Source organism: Symphalangus syndactylus, chromosome 22 (genome assembly GCF_028878055.3).
Source record: "Symphalangus syndactylus isolate Jambi chromosome 22, NHGRI_mSymSyn1-v2.1_pri, whole genome shotgun sequence".
Lineage (NCBI taxonomy): Eukaryota > Metazoa > Chordata > Mammalia > Primates > Hylobatidae > Symphalangus > Symphalangus syndactylus.
Window position 1 is genome coordinate 57,569,974 of NC_072444.2, and position 22,979 is coordinate 57,592,952.

At 38.7% G+C, this 22,979-nt stretch overlaps 1 protein-coding gene across 12 annotated transcripts in view; it reads right to left on the minus strand.

Moving 5' to 3' along the window:
• Positions 1–22,979, minus strand: part of NCKAP5 (NCK associated protein 5) — a 1,005,982-nt gene that overhangs the window by 79,812 nt on the left and 903,191 nt on the right. For all 12 annotated transcript variants that reach the window (XM_063630959.1, XM_055260746.2, XM_055260747.2 and 9 more), the window contains one exon: positions 21,582–21,660. In XM_063630959.1, the coding sequence (XP_063487029.1) occupies positions 21,582–21,660 (79 nt within the window). The remainder of the gene's footprint in view (positions 1–21,581; positions 21,661–22,979) is intronic.

The following is a 22,979-nucleotide window of genomic DNA, read 5'->3' on the forward strand; positions in this document are numbered from 1 at the left end:
TCGAGCTTTGTTCCACATGAACTCAGAGGGCTAAACGGAATGGCTTCTAATAAAGGCTCTTCACTAGGGCCCCTGCACCACTGTTTTACATAAAGGATGATGATTCAGGCTGGCTGGTGTCTGAATCTTGGCATCTGTAGTCCCTACCCACCCCCTGCCCAGTTTGTAGAATAAGTTTATTGGCTTAGTTTTCTTTGGCCTGGATGAAGCAAACATGGAAAGATGACAGCAATTCAACTTCCTCTAGTTGATATTCTAATTATCCTGTTAAAATCTAATTATATGCCATTGCTTAAGTCAGGGTTCTCCAGAGAAACAGAACCAAAAGAAGATGTGTGTATATAAAATAAAGAATTGGCTCACATGATACCAAAGCGGACAATTCCCAAGATCTTCAGGGTAAGCCAGCAAGCTGGAGACCCAGGAGAGCCGATGTGTTATTCTAGTGCAAAGGCCCAGCAATCTCAAGACCCATGAAGAGCTGATGTTTCAGTTCACGCACAAAGACAGGAAAAAGCAATGTCCCAGTTGAAAGGTAGTCAGGCAGGAAAAATAATTCCCTCTTACTTGGGAGAGGATTAGCCTTTTTCTTCTACTTGGGCCTTCAGCTGATTGGATAAGGCCCACCACATAAGGAGGCACCATCTGATTTACTCAGTTTACTAATTTAAAAGTTAAGCTCATCCAAACACACCTTTATGAAAATACCCAGGATCATGTTTGACCAAATATCTGGGCACCCCATGGCCCCGTCAACATATGAAATCAACCATCACAGTACTTAAGGAGATAGCGTTTGTGGCACACAGCAATGATTAAAGAGCCAAGATGAAGGGAGAACATTTTCTAATTCAAACACAATTTTTATACCTCCTTCGAATAAACACATGATGAAAGATGGCTTATTTAAGATAAGGTCAAGAAAGCCACCTTGCTACTAATCCCATACCTCAAGCTTGAAGAGACATTGTTATTACTTAGAAATGAAACTGGTGTTTCAAAATGGCCTTCCCAATATGTTTCTGATGTAAACTCCTCAAATCTTATGGAAACGGTCTGAGAACAATTCTAAATCCATTTCCCAGATGAGGCAAAGGAGGCTCAGGGGGTGGAGAGGGAAAGTAGCTTGTCTAAGGTCATACCCTTTGGAAAACAAATGTGCCTGCATTTTTAAGAACTCAGGAGAGTGCCTTTAATGCCCCCTCTCCCCACATTCTTAGTATATGGTGGAACTTCCACCTGTATAAATGATGGACATCCTGGTTGATTAAAGAGTTGACTCAGCAGCAGGGAGAAAGCAAGGGTTTTGAGGGAATGTTTTTCAAGGGCTGACTTCAGCAGGTGTGCCCTCATCGAGGTAGCTCATTTCTAGACATTTGGCCCTGGCTCTGGATCCCAGGAGATTCCTTGATATTTGGGTGGCATGCAGGGCACTGCGGGTGACCCATCCCCTTCCACATGACTTTATTACTTGAGCATGTCCAATTGCCAGCAGCCATATCTCTTTGCCCAAAGGTAACAGCTCCAGAAGCAGCTCAGGAATAATCAGTGATGGGAGTTGGAGATGGATACCCAGCTCCCTCATTCTTCAGGTGAGAAAACTCTTGAGACTGGCATTCTATAATCCAGCATTTCCCGCAGGCTAAGCTAAAGTTGTAGCCAGGCTGAAGACATGTGCCTGCGGCATGCACAGTTAAACAGGGCCTTGTGACCTGCTGCTGCTGTCTTGAAATTCTAATAGCTTTTGAGCAAGATATTCTGCATTTTATTTTGCAAATTATGTATCTGGTCCTGGTGGTAGCTGGCATGATAACATGTTTTCATTGGCTGGTTTCTCTTCTCTGTCTGACTTCCCCTATCGATCTTTCCTGTACTTGCTGATAACTTACTTGCCCTTGAATTTTTGTTACAGCAAGTACTTCTGGAAGACCCCAAACTAGACTGTTGTAAATGCCATTATAATCCTGAATAACACTGTAAATAATCAAACAAAGCCACCCTACTATTTTATTCAAGTAAGACAATAATGCACATGGGTTGAATAGTCACCAAAAATAGTCACGTTTATATCTTCTGTCATTACCATACCCCACTGTAATATCCAGCAGGTTTATTAGGAAGTAATAACCAACTAAGCTTCCCAACTCCTCAGCACCGCAGACCAAGTGCTCAGGTGAATCCAACATGCAAATCACTCCCTGAAGAAGTAGGGCAATAAACAGCAGCAGAGTTGACATTTCAACAACGGCTCTGCAAGCCATCTGTTTTAAAGAAATTATTTGTCTTTGCCAGCATGTCAAGAAGAGTAAGTTCACATAATTTGAGAACTATTAAGGCACGTAAATACTTGATTATTTACAATGACAGGATTATCTATAGACATCAAGTCTTTTTGGTAATGCCCAAATAATGTTTCTAAAAAACAGGCCAGGGAAATATGAACTTTTTGTAGAGTCCAATATTGAGGCAAGATATTAGAGTGATTCAATCTTCAACTAAAGTTTCAGAAAATGATGTAAAGAAGAATTCTAGTTCAGAATCAGATTGGATAAGCTCATCAAATGGAAAGCCCATGTATTCTCCATTTTTATAGCCCTAGGGTTCAGCACAATGCCTGGAATGCAGTCATTGCCTGATAAATATTTAGTAACTGAAGTGAACTTGGTCTATGGCTGTGCCTTGAGGTTTGAGTACCAGAAAATGAAACTGACTCACTCTTACCTGTGGGGCAGCTAGCATTTTTCCCATTAGCTCCTTCTTACTGGCTGGAACCTAACTAACGGGCGAAACCCCAGGCCATGAGGACAGTCTGGGAGGAAGAGGATGAAGGCAGTGAATGGGTAGCAAGTTGAGGTGAGATACTGCATGTGCCTGGTGATTGTGGTTTAGGCACCTGTAGTAAGAGGGAATGCCATGCTTGAGAGTTGGCTGGAGAAACAGAAGGCCATCTTAGGCCTTTCTCATCATGTGTGAGGCATATGACCAGGAACTTTTACGACTAAGTTCATCCATCCTTAAGGCATTCTATTCTTCAATATGAACCCTGTTTACCATCTTATGGTGAATTACAGGCAAGGCACAATGCTTTTTTATGTCATAACTTCTGCATCATTCAGAAAGATGATATCTAGCTACCTTTACCTCAGACAACCCTTTTTAATAGTAACTATAGGCCGGGCATGGTGGCTCATGCCTGTGATCCCAGCACTTTGGGAGGCCAAGGTGGACAGATCGCAAGGTCAAGAGTTCAAGACCAGCCTGACCAACATGGTGAAACCCCGTCTCAACTAAAAATAGAAAAATTAGCTGGGCATGGTGGTGTGCACCTGCAATCCCAGCTACTCAGGAGGCTGAGGCAGGAGAATCGCTTGAACCTGGGATGCGGAGGTTGCAGTAAGCCGAGACTGTGTCACTACACTCCAGCCTGGGTGATAGAGCGAGACTCTGTCTCAAAATAATAATAATAATAATAACTATAATAATAATGAAGATCGATGCTTGAGTTCCTGCTAGCACCTGGAATGGTGTCACGGAGATGCAAAAGCACATTTAATGCTCTCCATAATGCTTTAACTATTAGTATTATTATCTCCAATTGGCAGATGAGGAATTGGGGCTCAAAGAGGTTCAGGAACTTGATCAGTTCCTTGGCAAAGGGAGAATTGGAGGAGGCCTCTGTGACCATAGCACCCAGGCTGTGAGACCGTTGCAGGAATCAATGAAAACACACTCAAAAATGCAAAACTCGGGGCAAATACATGCTGGTAACATTACCAAGAAGGTCTAAGTTCTGTCCAGAAATAGCTGGATAAACTTTGCAAATTTTCTAGTGTACTTAGATCCGATGACTGAAACATTGCCGTCCCACAGAGCCTTAGGAAATGGGAACTTGAAAAGGGCAGGCATTATGAAGTTCAGGTAGTGCACCTACCTCTCTCAAAAAGTTGCAGAAATTTGGGCCAGGGAAAAGCATTAGAGTGTATCCAGAACAACCTCTCTCTGTGGTTGAGCAAAGTTAGACACGCAGAGAGAGAGAGATGAAGCATTTTGATAGAATCCAAAACTATGCTTTTGATTCCTCCCTGCCCCACCACCAACATTCATTACCATATTACACTGTCTCTCCATCAGTTTTAAATCTCCTTAGAAAAACCTGACTCAATTACAACCCAGAAAATAAGTTCTTTTAAAACAAATTTTAAGTTGTATAGGAAAGGGACTGATTTATTTAAACATGTTTTGAAGCAGAATTATAGATAAATACACTGAGACCAGGAAAACATTTTGACTGGGTCAATGGTGAGGGGAAATGACATCTTTGGAAATGTGACACATTCATTTGGAAGCAGGGCGGCCAATGCCCACTCCAAATATGTTCTTGTACACTTAGGATTCCTTCCAAACGGCCTCTGAAGGTAGAACTCACGCCTAAGTCTTCAAATGGGCAGAAACTCACTTTAAAGTATATTTCCCCTCTGTTTGGGAGCTGACACAATCGAGTTACAGACAGAGACTGTTTATCATCATGGCATGAAAGTATCTCTTCAGATTCCTCCAGCTTTTATAATCAAACAATAACATCGCCAGAGTATAGGTTTTAGCTACATAAGAAACATATTGGAAATTGATTCAATGCTCCTGGCTTGGCCGTAACAATGTTTCATAACCTGGTAACCTCTCAGCTTGCTCTTCCCGCTTCCTGAAAAGCTTTTAGCTGCAAGAAGGTGGCAAAGCAAAGATAAAGCAAACATCATCCTTTTATCTGATCCTGTGCAAAATGAGTGGAGCAGACACTGTACCAGAGATAAGATGATTGCTAAATGACTCTTCTCACATTCTATTGATGGGCTGATGAAAGAAATTAAGACTGACATTGATAAGTTATTTTTCCAGACACTACCCTTTTCAAAAAATGAGGATTTCTCTTTAGCAGCAGTAAGCCCTGGTTGCACATCTATGACTCATTAAAAAGTACCCAGATCAGCTCTACCTTGTAACAGATTAACTGGAAACATGCATAGTTTTGCTTTCCCTATATCCCATTTTCTCTTTCTCTGGCACATCCTCTTTGGATTCATTCAAGCCAAGAACACCCTGTTCTCAAGATCCCTTTCCTACCTACTTTTCTCAGTCACACATTTCATTAAACAACTCAATTTTCATCTCCACAACTTGCCACAGCCCTCACCCGATTTATCATTCTAGCATTTTACATCTCTCTCAAGCTAATGTATTTCTCAAACATGCCAGATTTAATGGACATATCATTGGGAATCCAGGTGAAACTATGGATTAAAGAAACTGGTGACTAACAGGAATTCTTGATGTTGTTTTACAGGATGGCAGATAAGGAAACAGCTTGTTGAAATCCCATTGGCTTGCTAAATGGCAAAACGGGCTGAAACTGGTTGGAACCAATATAGCTAACTAGAATCTGCACAGAAGAGACTTACTTGCCGGATGAGTGACCTTTTGACATCATAACTGGAATTTCTACCATATGTTTCAGACCAACTCCCCCTGCATTTGCACATGTGACTCATGAAGAGGCATGAAGAGACAACTGCACACATCCTAGGGATTTTACAAACTTCCTCCTTTCTTCCACCAATCACTCGCCAATCCCGAAATCCTCCTCCCAAAATTCCTCCCCTCAGTATGCTGCTTTTAGGCTGGCATGGGAGATAGATTTGAGTTAGCAAACCTTTCTCTGCAAGGGACCGGTGCTGTGATGTTGGGCTTTCCTTTGTGTGTGGGCAAATGAACCCTAATTGGTTTGGTCGTACTGGTGGAATGAGTGTGTGGATCATTTTCATGGATGCAGTTTTTCATTAAGTACCTGTGACTGAGTTCTTACAATATGGACAGTGACATCCGAGTTAGATTATAGGGTTTTTGTAAATCTACAGGTCATTTGTTGCCAGCCTTTTAAAAAAATAAATACACGAATCACAGCTGCTTTTCAGTCGCTGATTTTTTATTGCCTTCAGGCATAAGAAATGCTAGTTTTCACAGCACCTAAACCACAGACAGCTCAACCTATCTACAATGTCTAGTAAACTCGGAATCATCTGTGGGAGAACGGAAGACAAAAAGATGAGGATTCAAGGGTTGCCCACAACCTCTGTTTTTAACTCCTCCTCTGACACCTGATCGCTTCAGAATGATGACCTGAAACTTTATAGTTGTGTTAGGGACACGTCCCTTTCTTTCCCTCTCTCTCTCCTCTTGGTATCTCTCTTGTGATGCCAAAGAGCTGCTCCAAGAGTAGACAGGAAGAGGATTGGGATGGGGGACGAATGGCACAGATCAGAAGAGCAAACCAAAGGCAGGCTGATGTGGCCCATAGATGTGTTGCATTTTGTTTTGGATGGTGTTTTTGTTTTTAACTTAAAAAAATTACAAAATATATTTCAAATACAGGAATGCATATTATCAAATTATTAAACTGAAATCATCGTCATAACCCACCCTAACAACTTTAACCACATTTTTAAATTACTTATGTGATCCTCTCTGATTACATCCTTCAATTACCACTACCCCTTGATAAAGTAACTACCTTGTTAGTTTCATTTTATTCATTAATTTGCTGTTTGTTCCTTACCATATTGTTTAGTTTTGCTCACTAAACAAATAGAATCATCCTGTAAGTGTTCTGCTACAATCGGCTTTTTTTTTTCAATCAACATTGCTTTTCAAATGAATCTATCATGGTACATGCAGCTGAAGTTCATTAATTTTCACTGCTGTATAGTATTCCACAGTATAGATATTTCAAACTTTGTCTATCCTTTCTACTGTCAATGAACATTTGGGTTATTTTCTAATTTTTGCTATGATGACAATGTTACCACAATCACTATGCTATATATTTCCTGATATACTTGTTAAGGGTTTTTCTAGGGCCATGTCTTTCAGACTTTTTAGACTGCTATCCACAGTAATATATTATTTTTTATATCATAAATCAGTATACCTTTGTATGTGTACCTATTTATAAATGTGACCAAAATGTCACAATATTTTTCCTTAATACTTGTATGACACTCCAATATTTTCATTAGGAAAAAGAAATAAAAACAAAAACAAATGCCAAACTTAACTCCCAAATCAATTTCACGACTCATAGATGAGTACAGTTCAAAAAGTCTTTGTTTAAAATATATTTTTTCTGGTATTAATACAGCTATACCAGGTTTCTTTTCTTTAAGATTGTGTGGTATTTATTTTTCTGTCCTTTTACTTTCAATTTTCCTGTGCTGATGTTTAGGTTTATTATGTCTAAATAGCTATATAGCTGCTGGATAATCTTTGCCTTTTAACTAAAGATTTTAGTCTATGTACATTTATTATAAATCCTGTATGTTCAGATTTCTACCTTTTATTTTATGCTTTCTAGTTGTCCAGCTTTTCCATATTTTTTTTTTTCATGTTTTCTTTTGGTTTGTGTTTCTCCTCCTTACTATTTCATTTTCCCCCTAGTTTTTCTACTAGTTGGGAAATTTTATATTTTATTTCTACCCTTAAATTTGTTAACCTAGAATGTTTCACATGCAAATATAACTTACCAAACTAATATATTAATCATTTTCCTTAACAATATAAGGACATTACTTGCTTACTGCCCCTTCCCACTCAATTCCAGTTCTATTATTGCTCAGGACTTATTTCTCCTTTGACATATTCAGTAATGTACTTTTATTGTTATATAGAGAGTGTTTACCACTTTCTCTACTTATCAGTTCTCCTTGCATTTCAGATCTTCCTGAGATCATTCTTCTCCTGTCTGATGTAAATTCTCTAGAAGTTGGTTTAATGAGGATCTACTGGTAGAAAATTTATTATTATTTTTTTCTAGCCTTGGAAAATGTCTTTGTTCTTGAAGCATAGTTTCACTGAGTATTCACTTCTAGGCCAATAATTATTTTGTCTCAGATACAAATTATGTCTTCAAACACACTGAAGATATAATTCTAATGTTTTCTGGTTTTCATTGTTTTCAGAAAGTTCACTGACATTTTAATTGTCAGTCCTTACTAGGTAACCTGTATTATATTCTATATTGGATAATTCTCAGTTCTGCAGTCTTTGCAGGACTCATTCTGTGTATTATTGTTTTTTCTGACTCTCACTAATGAGTCATTTTTTTCCCCCTCATGGTTTCGTTGATTTTCTATTGTGAGTTAATTTTACTTGGAACTTCATTTGTAAGTAAAGTTTAGAGTGAGTGCCTCGAGAGAGGATTTGAGATGGGTTCTGCCAGATTCCAAGGAGTACTGGTAACCTGAGTCTGCATTGTTTTTTAATTTTTCATTATGGTAAATGTCAAATGTACTCAAACAGTGTAATATATCCTCATATACCTATTGCCCAAATCTTAGAAAATACTAACCTTCTGCCATTCTTATTACATCAGTTCCCTCTTTCAGTTTCTTCTCTGGAGTATTAGAAGCACAACTGGGACCCTTTTGTAATTTGAAGCTGGGGGATTTATGGGACACAAAAAGAGTGAATTAGGTCCCTGAGCCACATGAGTGCAAACTAATGATTCACAATCTTCAGAGGAAACATTTTCCTCCTCTTTTTCCCCAGCTATTGTTAAGACGGCGTTAAGGCTGAGTCAGGAATTTATTCCCAAAATCTTCCTCTACAGGTCAGCTTTGAAGTTATTGCCCTTTGGAGTCCAGCTTTATGCTGGGGAGGGGCTTGTGAGTCTTTGATCTAACATTCCACCCTAGTCAGGCCCTTGGCTTTCATTATGTCAACAATTTAGCTCCTTAAAACCAGATTCTGGGTAGGGTGAATGATGGGGATTTGAGGAACGTTAAAGAACATGTTTTTCAAAGTCTGAAGAGTTTCCCAGGATATGAGACTTTCGGTGTTGAAACCAAGAAAGTCCCAGCACACTGGGACCACTGGTCACCCTAGCTCCAGACCACTAGAGACTAGCGCATGCCCCATGGGCAAATGCTGGCTATGGCATTCTCTTGCTCCTGTGGATTCCAGCTTTCTTGCTATTCCTAGCCTGTGATGAATTCTTTGCCTGCAGCTCAGCCATACATTTAAGAAAATACATATAATTTTATGTTATATCCTATATTTTAGTAGATGTGGCATTCTGTGAGAGGATTTTGAAATTCTAATTTGGCATATTGCCAGATAGAAGAAAGTCCCTGAAGATTCATTCTTTTGAACTGAGCCCACATTTAAACATATATCATACGTCACATAAGAAATCTAGGATTTTGGCTTCTGGTGAAAAATGGGGAGACTTGCTACATAGGGCTAGCATTCTTCTATCCTGACAACTGAAGCTGCTTCCCTAGAACAGGTCATGTTCTCCATATACCTCAAATCCCCATCCCTCATATAATATATGCATGTGCATGTCAAGCCCAGCCTGCACCACTCATTGACCCAGGAGCTTTTTTTGAGTTTGTAACTCCTGGCCAAACAATCTACAAAAGGGACCCTTGGACTCTGGTGCCTGAGACGTGATCCAAGAAACATCTGGTCATCATTTAGAATTCTTGGGGGGTTATTTAACTTTGCTTCACAGCTACAGACTATAGTCTTGGTTTGGATGATGGTTCCACTCCATCCTCATCACACCGCTGAGCAAGGCACATAGCTTTGAGGACATCCATTTCCTCATCTGCAAATAGCGACCATCACACTTAACTTGCAGGGCTGATGTGAGGACAAAACAAGGCAACTTACGTACAACACCCAGGCCAGTGCCCAGCATATAGAAAGCTCTTAATAAGGAGTAGATAGTAATGTAATATACATGACTGCCTTACTGTTTTCATAATTTTGTGTCATATTGGACGCTTTCAGGTTTTTCCACTGAGGCACACTGCTATCTGACTTTATTCTGACCCTCACCTATTCCTTACTATGCCATAAGTTACAAACACAGGCTTATACTTACTTTAAGTGACTTAACTGCCTTTTGGGAAGTTGAAGGAACTGCACAAATCGGGTCTCTGTATAGCTAGTTCAGTTTCCCCAACTTTGTACTTTAGAGCAATAGGCCTTGGAAATGGGTGGGGAAAGGGCAAAACTTACTTAATATGTCTCATTGTTGCCTGTTCAGTGGGGCCTTTCCCCTTCAGGTACCTGGGTTAATTCACGCCACCTTGTAGGGCTGCAGGTCTGCCTCTGGCCCTGGCAGCTCAGCTTCCCGATCTGTAGCACATCACTCTTCTCTTTTTTAAACATCAAACCCTTCCTTCTTGCACTTCTCAGTTCCATGGCAAGAAAAGGTACCAGCCCCATGGCTCATTCTTTTAGGGTCTGGGGGTGCTAATCTGAGAAACACATGGCTGCTATCAGCCAGTGATGCTCACTGTGTGCCTTTCCAGAGATCACCTGTATCATAACAAACCACTGGGGACTTTCACTCAAAGGAATTGCCAGTGGGTGGGAAATTCAGACACATTCTGGTAGGCTGGCATGAGAGCTTCTTTTGGTAGGGAGCCCTTTGGCAATCCTTAAATATTCTTGTTTGTCTATCCTTTCATATGAATACATGATTCTATTTATCACAGCACACCATTGATCAGGGAAGAGTGTTTCATGAGGAGGAAGGTGACTGGTGCATTTGGTTGGCTTAAAGATAAGTGAGAGAAAATTAATAAGTATTTTACTGTAAAAGTCTAAATATGAGCATCGTAGTGATCAAAAGTGATGTCTTAACACATAGGTCTTCTTTTGAAAATCTCCATAGTCTATATATTGTCTGTAGGGCTAAGTTCAAATATCTAAGCTCGGCTTTCAAGGTCTCCACCATCTGGTCCCATCCTACAAATCCAACTGTATCTGCATCTCATCCTGTGCTCTAGTTAAACTGGTCTTTGCGGACTCCCCTACCCTCCAGTGTGCTATGCACCTTCCAATCTCCAGACCTTTGCTCATGCGGTTTCTCTTGACTTCAAGGACATCTTTCGTTCTCTGATGAGATTCTATCCCTTAGGACACTCTGCTGCATATCAGAATCATCTGCGGATCTTCAAGAACTATAAATGCTGGGCTCCCATCCCCAGACACTGTGATTTAATTCATATGGGGTGTGGTTTTGGTATCAGTATTTTTAGAGGCTTCCCAGGTGATTCTGATGTACAGCAAAGTTTGGGAAACACTGGACTAAATGGCAAACGCTCTTAAACTTCACTGTATTACTCACTTGCACTTGCCTTTTTCTGACAGACAAAAGCCAGTGCTCCCAGTTCCACTAAAGCAGGGCTCTGCACTCTGCTCTGTGCCATCAGATGTATGTAGAACACACCTTTCTCTTATCAGTGATCACACTGTATTTGAATTATCTATTTGCTTCTCCACATCCTTGCTAGACTGGAGTTCACAGAGGGCAGATACTATGTCTTATTCTTCTTTGTATGCCCTGAAGCTGATACAGGGCGTGGTTTGCAGACAATGCTCAATATAGGCTTGTTGAACTAAATAGAATTTAGCTCCCTGGTGCAATCTATACGAGTAAATATTTTACAGGAGTGAAAAAAAATATTTTACAGGAGTGAAAAAGCCATACTTTTAACATTGTAAGTCCATAATTCTCTCTCTAGTGAAAAAACAGAGGAAAGGAGTCATAGACTAGGATTCAGTATGCTCACAAATACAGAAACTTCCACCAAAGCTTTATTTGGTGACTGTCTCTGCTAGTGAGAAGAAAGCACTCACAAGGAGCAAGCTGACAGTAAAACCAGAGAACCAGCCAGGAGGGAATGAAAAACATGGAGGGTGATATGTAATATTATAAGCATAGGGCTTGGGGTGTAGTAGGTAATCAATGAATAAATATGAATATTATTATTTTCACTCCTTGGTCAGAAGATATCACATGGTCCTATTTTCATGGGCCTCACTTCATGACAAACAGAGTTTACATTTCAGGTTCCTTTGCTGGTTGCAAAGCTCTCCCTTTTGAGTTCATCACTTGTAGTTAGTTATAAGTGGGTGAACTCAGTGCAGCCACAGCGGACATTTCCTTGCCCAAGCTACTAGTCTACAGTACCTCTTAAATGTTATTTTGTATGTCTGAAAATGCAGAAGTAAAATTATCCTGGCAAGTATTACTACAGGATCTGAACCACATAAAATCACACCATCCTATTCCCCATCCAACCATAGGCATGATTATCTAAGTAGTTTGGTGCCAGTCTGATAGTAGCCAATAAAACAGTATCTATCAAAGTTATTGAGAACATTTGCATTTCCTACCCACATTTTGTTTTGATTATCCATAGCTCTTCCTGCCTACAATTAAGCCTAAATGTGTTAGCACACTATTCAAAATGTGACATTCGACTTAAGCAGCCTTCCGCTCAAAAAGCTGTGACAATCTGGTCAACTTTCTAAGATATACTTTTATTTTAAATACGAATGCCATTTCTTCTACATTAAATTTCTAAACTTTCTTCAAATCTTCTTGGTGAGGAAATTGGTAATATTCTTGAAATGAGACAGATAATTATCAGGACTTTAATTGATTGGCAGCTACAGTATTAGAAGCCCTAATGTCCTATTTAATTTTAGGGAAAAGATAATTCTAGATGCATTGTATTCCATAAAATATTTATTTGAACATCTACATACTTTGTTGGTGACCAATTATGTATTTATTCATACATATGGTAGTGGCAAATTAATCCAAGTTCAACATGTTTTCTCAAAAAGTTACTCAAGGTTATCTGCACAGAGAGCAGTGGTCGTTCAAATTATGCAAAATAGGAACTATGCATAAATCACTGAAATCAATTACATCTTTTCTAACAACTCTCCAAATTTGTTTTCCTATGGATTTCTTTTTTTTAATGTGGAGTATCGCTCTGTCCCTAGGCTGGAACGCATTGGCAAGATCTCGGCTTACTGCAATCTCTGCCTCCCGGGTTGAAGTGATTCTCCTGTCTCAGCCTCCCAAGTAGCTGTGACTACAGGCACCTGGCACCATGCCCAGCTAATTTTTGTATTTTTGGTAGAGACGGGGTTTCATCATGTTGGCCAGGATGGTCTCGATCTCTTGACCTCGTGACCCGCCCGCCTTGGCCATCCAAAATGCTGGGATTACAGGTAGGAGCCACTGTGCCCGGCCTTCTCTATGCGTTTCTTAAATGATAGTAAGAATTTGCGTGTGTTCTCTTAGCACAGATCAACGGAAGTTAGAAGGAGATAACCTTGGTAGAGGGCTGGCTGCAGGCTGAGATGCTAGATGTCTCTAATACCCATTAACTCCTTCTTTCAGAGTTAAGAGAACCTCTATTTTTTGCTGGACATATGGCTACCTTCCTCAAATAATGTTTCCTATCCTATGTGACCAAGCACTAGACAGTGGGATGTTAGCAGAAAGGACGGGGCAACTGCTAGGAAGTGTTCTTAAAATGATAAGCCATGTCCTTCATCATCCTCCTGCTTTTTGGAAAGTGGACATAAGGGGTGGTTTTCCAACAATCATCCTAGACCATGAGGTAACTTTGGGAATGAAAATCATGAGGAATGTAGGCTGGGCACGGTGGCTCACAGCTGTAATCCCAGCACTTTGGGAGGCCAAAGCGGGTGGATCAAGAGGTAAGGAGATCAAGACCATCCTAGCCAACATGGTGAAACCCCATCTCTACTAAAAATACAAAAATTAGCTGAGTGTGGTGGTGCGTGTCTGTAATCCCAGCTACTCGGGAGGCTGAGGCAGAATTGCTTGAACCAGGGTGTCGGAGGTTGCAGTGAGCTGAGATCGCACCACTGCCCTCCAGCCTGGCAAAAAAATGAGATTCTGTCTCAAAAAAAAAAAAAAAAAAACCATAAGGAATGTAAACCAGGCAGAAGGACAAGATAGGAGAGTCTGGCACTGCTCTATTAGCTTGGACCACTTTCCTCTGGGCTTTCATAAGTGACAGCAAGAAATTTCTATTCTTATTTAAACCATGGCACTTTAGAGTTTCTTCTGCTCCCATCCGAACCTAATTCTACTGGTAATAATAGTTAGAAAAATTCAGTCACGGATTTAAAAATCAATGTGGTTTGGAGAATTCAGATGGTTGGATCCACATATGGATAACTACTGTTAGACATGTTCTATTAAGGCCTTGATACAATGAAGTAGGTCCCAGAGTTCATTTCATTTTGATAAGCACCTAGATCTTGGGTCTTGCTCTCTATAGAAGTGAAGCACTTGATTCAAGAGCCTATGAGATCTTCCCCTCCTTCCTGACCAGAGAAACAACCACAGCTATCAACATTCTGGCATTGGGCCAGGCATTCTCTCCTCTGCTGGGTGAAGAAGGTGCTTTATTTGCTGACATTCATTTGAATGTGGTGTAGAGATTCCTTGATAATAACAACTGTACATCACATGACTCTTTTATTCTTTCTGTCTCTACCTAACTGCAGATGGGCACATTACTACTGTGGATTAGATGCTTTATGGTTCGATGATAAAAGCTTATAAGAACAATGTCTGTGTTACCAGAATGGCCATTATACATGATGCTCCAAACCTCCTCTATTTGGCTTAACATAGCTTTGTCTCAATTCTTAGCCTTAATGCAGGCTACTTTTCAAAAGTAGGGCTCTACCACAAAACAACTCTTTTTTCCCCTGGCAATGATTCTTGTGCAGTTCACTGAACTAGGCTTGATCTTGTCCTTTCTTCTCCAACCCAAATTTGCTCAAACAAGTGCCCCAAACTTATAGATCCCAAGAGATCTTATTCTTCCTTTTTTCTTCTTTTTTTGAGACAGAGTTTTGCTCTTGTTGCCCAGGCTGGAGTGCAATGGTCCAATCCCGGCTCACCGCAACCTCCGCCTCCCAGATTCAAGCGATTCTCCTGCCTCAGCCTCCAGAGTACCTGGAATTACAGGCATGCACCATCACGCCTGGCTAATTTTGTATTTTTAGTAGAGACGGGGTTTCTCCCTGTTGCTCAGGCTGGTCTCGAACTCCTGACCTCAGGTTATCTGCCCGCCTCGGTCTCCCAAAGTGCTTGGATTACAGGCGTGAGCCACCGCGCCTGGCCTGAGTTCTTCTTAACTATGAATAAAACTTTGCCTGAGTTCTTGTTACAATACAAATATGTGGCCGAAAAAGGTACCTGTATAATCCGTAACCACACGGATGTGAGTTCGTTTACCACATTAGCTAGCGAAAGTCTAGGAGAGGATAAGGAATAAAGAAATGAACTGGAAAAATGGAAATAAACTGGTTTATGGTGTTAAGTTACTCAAAGGTATTTACTGAGCACCAATTGTCCATCTGCATGATACGTTAGCTGCAGACAGGAGAGCCCCCTCTGGGGAAGAATGGAGGAAGGACAACAGATTGGGGTGGCAGGATGCTTTGGAGCCAGTATCAGTTTCTCGAGTAGGGAGAAGAGCACATCACAGGCAACTTCACAGAGCTATCCAAGGAAAGTTAGAGCATCAGGGTTAGACCATGTCCTCTGTCACGCTACACTCTGGCAGTAGGAACCCTTTTGGCTCCTGCAGAAGAGACTAGGAGTACATCCAGACAATGGGGCAGGGTAATCAGATCTCATTCAACCAGGGGGCACTGTGGCCTATGCCCTTTAGACTACTGGGAAGATTGTTCAACTCTTTTAAGTTGGTGGTAAATAACATGCATCTTTTACTTCATGAACACCTACCACACAATCCCAATAGGATTCAATTTTTTTGTGTGAATCCTATTGGGTTCTGCTTCAATAATATTCTTCACCAAATTCCTTGAAGGACATTTTCTCCTCTTTATAAGATTTTACAAATCCCCTGTTTCCTCCTAGGGAATTAATTTTTATTATCACTGGCTGATGTTTTCAATACAAGACAATGAATGGTATTTGAATTCCTACTAATTGTTAACTCTAGTAGACAATTAGTGTAATACATAGGGTAAATGCATTATAGTTAGGTAACAGGAAAGAATAATTAGAAATACAGCGTTTGTGATCATTGGTGTTAATATTTCTATTAGGCTAGGCTAGCCATTTGCTTTGTTTAGTCTGACATTTATGAGGGCAATTTTAAAGAAAAAAATGTAGTTGCTTTATTTTACTTAAGCATGAATCTTGAATTTCAATATACAGCAGGTTTAGTTAATAATATCTTTTTTTTTTCTTTTTGAGGCAGGGTCTTGCTCTGTCACCTGGGCTGGAGTGCAGTGGTGTAATCATGGCTTTCTGCACCCTTGACCTCCCAGGCTCAAGCAATTCTCCTGCTTCAGCCTCCTGAGTAGCTGGGACTACAGACACATGCCACCATACCTGACTAATTTTTAAAAAATTTTTAGTAGAGATGGGATCTCACTATGTTGCTCAGGCTGGTCTTAAACTCCTGGGTTCAAGCAATTCTGCTGCCTCAGCCTCCCAAAGTGCTGGGATTACAGAGATCAGCCACTGTGCCTGGCCAAGTTAACAATGTCTTCTCTTGTAATCAACTCATACATTTTGATTAAACTAATGTGATTACTCTTAACCACAGAAATGCAAACATTCAGATTCACAACTTTCTTGATTGTTCTCTGTCAAAGACATTAGTTAATATTGGTTAGAAGAACAAGACATTTAGATTTGCACAGTTGCTGTTACTGGAAACATATTATGGTTATAAAATACTGCAAGAACAAGTGACAACACTTAGGTTAGACAACATGAAGAACAATGGTATTATTAGGGTGCAAAGTATATATATTCTCAGCCATTCTTGTGGAATTAAGATAAACAACCATTTGACTTTGTGGAGTCTCATTCAGTCTTAAAATGGAGGGACTTTTTAGAAGGTCTGTGGAGCGCCTATTGACTGGCTAGCCTGGGAGACATGCTCAGCCCTCTTTTCCCTGCTACTTCATGCAATGGAGGCTCGAAAGCAACATGCAAACTTTCCCAGCATCCTTTGTGGCTAGGATTGGCTGTATCATTCTTTTCTCATCAATGATCCATTAGATAGAGTCTATGGGGGAACTCTAGTGAAGTTTTTAGCCTTCCTTATACTTTTGTCTTAAAGGCAAATGACTAGAGTGGTGGGAGCCAATTTGCAATCAGAGGCCACAGGCATGAGGACAAAAAGCTAGCATGGTAATCATGGCCAAGTAAAGAGATACAATGAGCCAATATCGGCTCCTCTATTTGGCTTAACATAGCTTTGTCTCAATTCTTAGCCTTAATGTAGACTACTTTTGAAAAGTAGAGTTCTACTACAAAACAACTCTTTTTTCCCCTGGCAAAATTCTGATTTTTGTGCAGTTCACTGAAGTAGGCTTGATCCTGTCCTTTCTTCTCCAACCCAAATTTGCTCAAACCAGTATCGAGTGCCCCAAACTTATAGATCCCAAGAGTTCTTCTTAACTATGGATAAAACTTTGCCTGAGTTCTTGTTACAATACAAATATGTGGCCGAAAAAGATACCTGTATATAAAGGGCTTTGGATGACACTGTTGAGCTGCTACACACCTCTTTAATGTTTGCCTTCCTCCAGTCTTTTAATTCTATACGATGATTTTATTAATAACTAATATAAATACTATATATTACGAATTGTATATATTATATATTATAATACATATATATAATAAAATATATTTTATATAATATATTATATTATTATATTATATATTACTATATATCATATATAATTATATATAATATACATTATTATATATCATATATAATTATATATAATATACATTATTATATATCATATATAATTATATATAATATACATTATTATATATCATATATAATGATATATAATATACATTATTATATATCATATATAATGATATATAATATACATTATTATATATCATATATAATGATATATAATATACATTATTATATATCATATATAATTATATATAATATACATTATTATATATCATATATAATTATATATAATATACATTATTATATATCATATATAATTATATATAATATACATTATTATATATCATATACGTTATTATATATAACGTATATGATATATAATATACGTTATATATAATAACGTATATGATATATCATATACGTTATTATATATTATATATACACTATATATTATATATAATATATAATATATAACATACATTATTATATATTATATATACACTATATATTATATATAATATATATAATATATAATATATAACATATAATAATATATAGTATATATAATAATATAGTATATAGTATATATTGTTATATATATAATATTATATATATAATAATATTATAACATAAATAATAACCGTATTATTTATGTAATGGCTTGTCAGGCTTTTTTGTTGTCATTTACTTGTGGCCAACAGTAGCTTATTCATATGGTCCTCCACCACTTTGAAGAAATACATCTGCAATGATCTGAACACCAAGTCAACTACCTATCAAAAATATGGTTCAAATGTACTTCCATTAGAGTAATCTAACGCAGCACTATCCAACAGAATACTGATGAAGGAAACCTTCATAAAGAACACATATGTTTGTGTGATGAAGGAATATATGTGATCTATTTATGATATAGAACATACAGTCATGTACCACAAAATGAAGTGTTGGCCAGCGATGAACTGCATACACAATGGTGATCCCTTAAGATTAAAATGAAGCTGAAAAATTCCTATTGCCTAGTGACATCGTTGTTAAACCATTGTAATGTCATAGTGTAACCCATTACTCACGTGTTTGTGGTGATGCTGGTGTATAAAAACCTATGTGCTGCCAGTCATAGAAAAATTTAGCACATATAATGATGTATAGTACAGAATATTTGATAATGATAATAAGCGACTATCATTGGTTTATGTATGCACTACTATACTATACTTTTTACTGTTATTTTAGACTGTACCCCTTCCTTTTATTAAAAAAAGTTAATATCCTCAGGCAAATTCTTCAGGAGGTATCCAGAAGAAGACACTGTTATCACAGGAAATGACAGTCCTAGGTGTGTTATTGCTTCTGAAGATCTTCCAGTGGGAGAAGATGTGGAAGTGGAAGACAGTGATATTGATGATTCTGACCCTGCAGAGGCCTAGCTAATATGTGTGTTTGTGTCTTCATTTTTAACAAAAAACTTAAAATGCAAAAAAGAATTTTTAATAGAGAAAAACTTATAGAATAAGGATATAAAGATTATATTTTTGTGCAGCTCTACAATGTGTTTGTTTTAAGCTAAGTATTATCACAGAGTCAAAACTTTAAAAAATAATTGAAAAGTTTATAAAGTAAAAAAGTGACAGTAAGCTAAAGTTAATTTATTATTGAAGAAATTTTTTCCAATAAATTTAGTGTAGCCTAAGTGTACAGTGTTTATGAAGTCTACAGCAGTGTAAGGTGATGTCCTGGGCCGTCCATTCACTCACCGCTCACTAACTGACCTACCCAGAGAAACCTCCAGTTCTATAAGTGCCCTATACAGGTATATTGTTGTTTATCTTTGATGCTAATTTTTTTTTTTTTGAGATAGAGTCTCGCTCTGTCGCCCAGACTGGAGTGCATTGGCACGATCTTGGCTCACTGCAAGCTCCGCCTTATGGGTTCACGCCATTCTCCTGCCTCAGCCTCCTGAGTAGCTGAGACTACAGGCACCCGCCACCACGCCCGGCTAATTTTTTTTTTTTTTTTTGTATTTGTATTAGAGACAGGGTTTCACCGTGTTAGCCAGAATGGTCTCAATCTCCTGACCTGTCATCCACCTGCCTTGTCTTCCCAAAGTGCTGGGATTACAGGCGTGAGCCACTGCACCCGGCCAATACTCGTATTTTTTTTAACTTTACCTTTTCTATGTTTAGCTCTGGGTAGATAGACAAATACTTACCATTGTGTTATAATTGCCTGCAATATTCAGTACAGTAACATGCTGTACAGGCTTGTAGCCTAGGACCAACAGGCTATACCAAATAGCCTAGGTGTGTAGTAGGCTATAGCATCTAGGTTTGTGTGAGTACACTCTGATACTCGCACAACGTTGAAATTGCCGAATGACACATTTCTCAGGACATATTCCTGTCACCAAGCAACATATGACTGTACAGAAGACAGGGCCACTGAAAATTCAAAATGTGGCTACTGTTACTGAGGAAGTAAATTTTTAATTTTATCTTGCTTCACTAATTTAAATTGAAATAGCCAACATGTGGCTGGTGGCTATGGCATCAAGCAGCACAGATAAAAAGAATTGCTACCCACTAAAAAAAATATTTGAAGAGATTCCTGTAGTTCTTTTAGAAAAAATTCAGCTTGTAACTTTATATATATTATTTCACAGGCCCAAGAACACCTCATTATAGAAAAATGATGACTCAGCAGGGCTTTGCACAATGTCATGTTTGAAGGCTGTTAAACAATATTTAACTCGAATATTAGCTGACTAGGCAGAACTGATACCAATTTAAGCATTTTACATTGACAACTATAATAAAGGATGTCCTTTTGGAATAATAATCTTATTCAGACTACACTCTTTCAGCTGTTTGTTAAGACTTTTGTATTCCCAATTACGAATGAAAAGAATAATAATGGCATGCCAGTCTCATTAAGCCACAGGGGTACAACAACTCTCAGACAAACTATAAATTATCATTTGCACAAGACTGCTGAGTATGCTAGAAAATCAGCCACAAAGTGTGCCAACATGGCGCCGAGTAGTGGGAGACTGAGAGTGGGCAGCTAAAGATGCTCCCAGTGAAAGGAGAGGAGAAATGGATACCGATTATATTAGACACTGGGGATCTGTGAGGCCGTCATATACTGGAGCACGGTATTCAGTACTATCTCCTATACCCAAATGTGACTTGCAGAAATGATTCCATGATGCTTCAGTGTCTTGTGTCAAGCTAAATAATCAGCACGCTCACATTCATGGCTATATTTAGAGCCTGAGGAACAACCGCTTCTTCAAGTGTCCAGGGTGGCCTGGAGGAGCTAAAGGTGTCACTTCTTCTATCTCTTGACAAGGAATGTAGTCACAGGCAACCCCTCCATCACTGGATACCTCCCAGTTGCTGTAAAGAGGTCAGCAAAGTTCCTGTGTGCTGGGAACTTGAGTTCCTTCAAGGTTATGCACAGTTTTAAGACATGGCTGACAAGCTGAACTTATTTCAGAGACATGACTATCTATATTCTGAGTTTTAACAGAAATGATGTAAAAAGTGAGTTGAGAGTTTTGGCAAACCGTATTTTCTCATTCTATATTTGCTACTTTGTGTAAAACACTCAATTTATAAAATATTTCATTTAAGAAAGCCACCACTCACACTTCTAACCACTAGGTGTTCTTGAGACAATTACGGAAACTAGATTACTCAGTATCACTTTCATTTCATATTGACAAATACTTCTCATCAGTTTGCTTTGCATTCTTTTGCAAATACCTGTGTTTTCCTCATAGGTGCTGCTTTGACCCACTTATTTTATGGTAACGTCCAATGTCTAAGGAGATAATGGCAACCATGTGTGAATAGTTAGACTCAGTCTTGATAGAGGGACATGGTCTCTAAGAATGTACCATATCTGGAAGAAGGATACATTTAGAATAAATCTCCGTGAAAGACATATAAATATGTGAATTTTTACCTATGATGTGGCTCTGAAATACAGAATCTGCAACTGCATCGTCTTCATCCTCTTGCAAATTTTCATTTGCCTCTTTCACCTGCAGGAAGAAGAAAATGATGCAAGTTCTTATTTGTTTTATTAAAAAGATCCCTTCACAATCCTCAGAGTAATGGTACATTCTATAACAAATACGTGGGCATAGGTGTGAGTGTTTGCATGTATATACACGTGTGAGCATGTATGTATACATATAACATATATGTTTTTTGTTCCACTTTTCCGCACTCCATCATTTGGCTTTATTACAAGTTTTAATTATAAGAGCTTATTTTCAGACCTATAACCTCATTTCTGAAGGAGAGAATTTACAGGGTATCTAATTCTACACAAAATTTTAGAGATAACAGCTTTGCTTGTTAATAATTAATAAAATCAGTAACGCAGGGCTGTTAGGAAAAATTAAAGTCTAAGGAGGTATAATTCCTCCAGAGTCAGTGACTTCCACTACAAGTTATTTTAATAGGAATAAAAATATATACTTTAAATACACTTAGATCTCTTGGCTCTTTCCTGGAATGTAACTTAAGAAGATGATTTTTTTCCCATTCTTTCCATAATCAAAGGAGATGACAATGATGTATGTATGATCAGTGAACTGGAGCAGTGAGTCATTTATCTAGATTTTTTTTTTTTGAGCCAAAAACATTCCCTCTTATATTTCAGTTGGAAGGTCCAGGCGCTTGATTGGGCAGCATCAGATAGAATTCTACACAGAATTTAATAAAGTCCCAGTATTTTACAGACGAGAATTCTGAGGTCCAGGAAGTCTCCTTAAAGTTGGCACGAATGCAGTAAGTGGCAACACTGGCATGAAAGCCCAGGCCCCCTACTTCCCAATCCAGTAGCAGGAGAAGTAATATCATCATCAGCAATACCAACCACAATAGAAACAGTGAACACTTACATACTGGGCAGGTGCTGTTTGCACGTAAGATCTCAAAATCCTTACAACAGTGCTATGAAGCAGGTGCTATGGTTAGCTTTATTTTAGAGATGAAGACCCATCCCAAAGCAACAGAGAAGGTAATTGTCAAAGTGGTGGCACTGGGATTTAAACACAGCAAATCTGACTCCAGATTTGTGTTTACTGGGGGGACCTTTGGTATTCTCAAATTTTCCACTTGAATATGCCTGTGTAGACTTGGACTCAGTATCAAGACAACTTAGGGTTCTAGAGGTAATGGCCCTACATAGCTCTTTTAAAATACATTCCAGACAGCCACCTAGGCAGCCAATGATAATAACGTGCAATGCAATGGGTGTCCCGCTTAGGCACGTACATTAGAGGTTGTCAGTGGATTTGCTACAGGGCTTGAGTTGAATGCCAAGAAATTATTATTTTACACTCTCAATGTG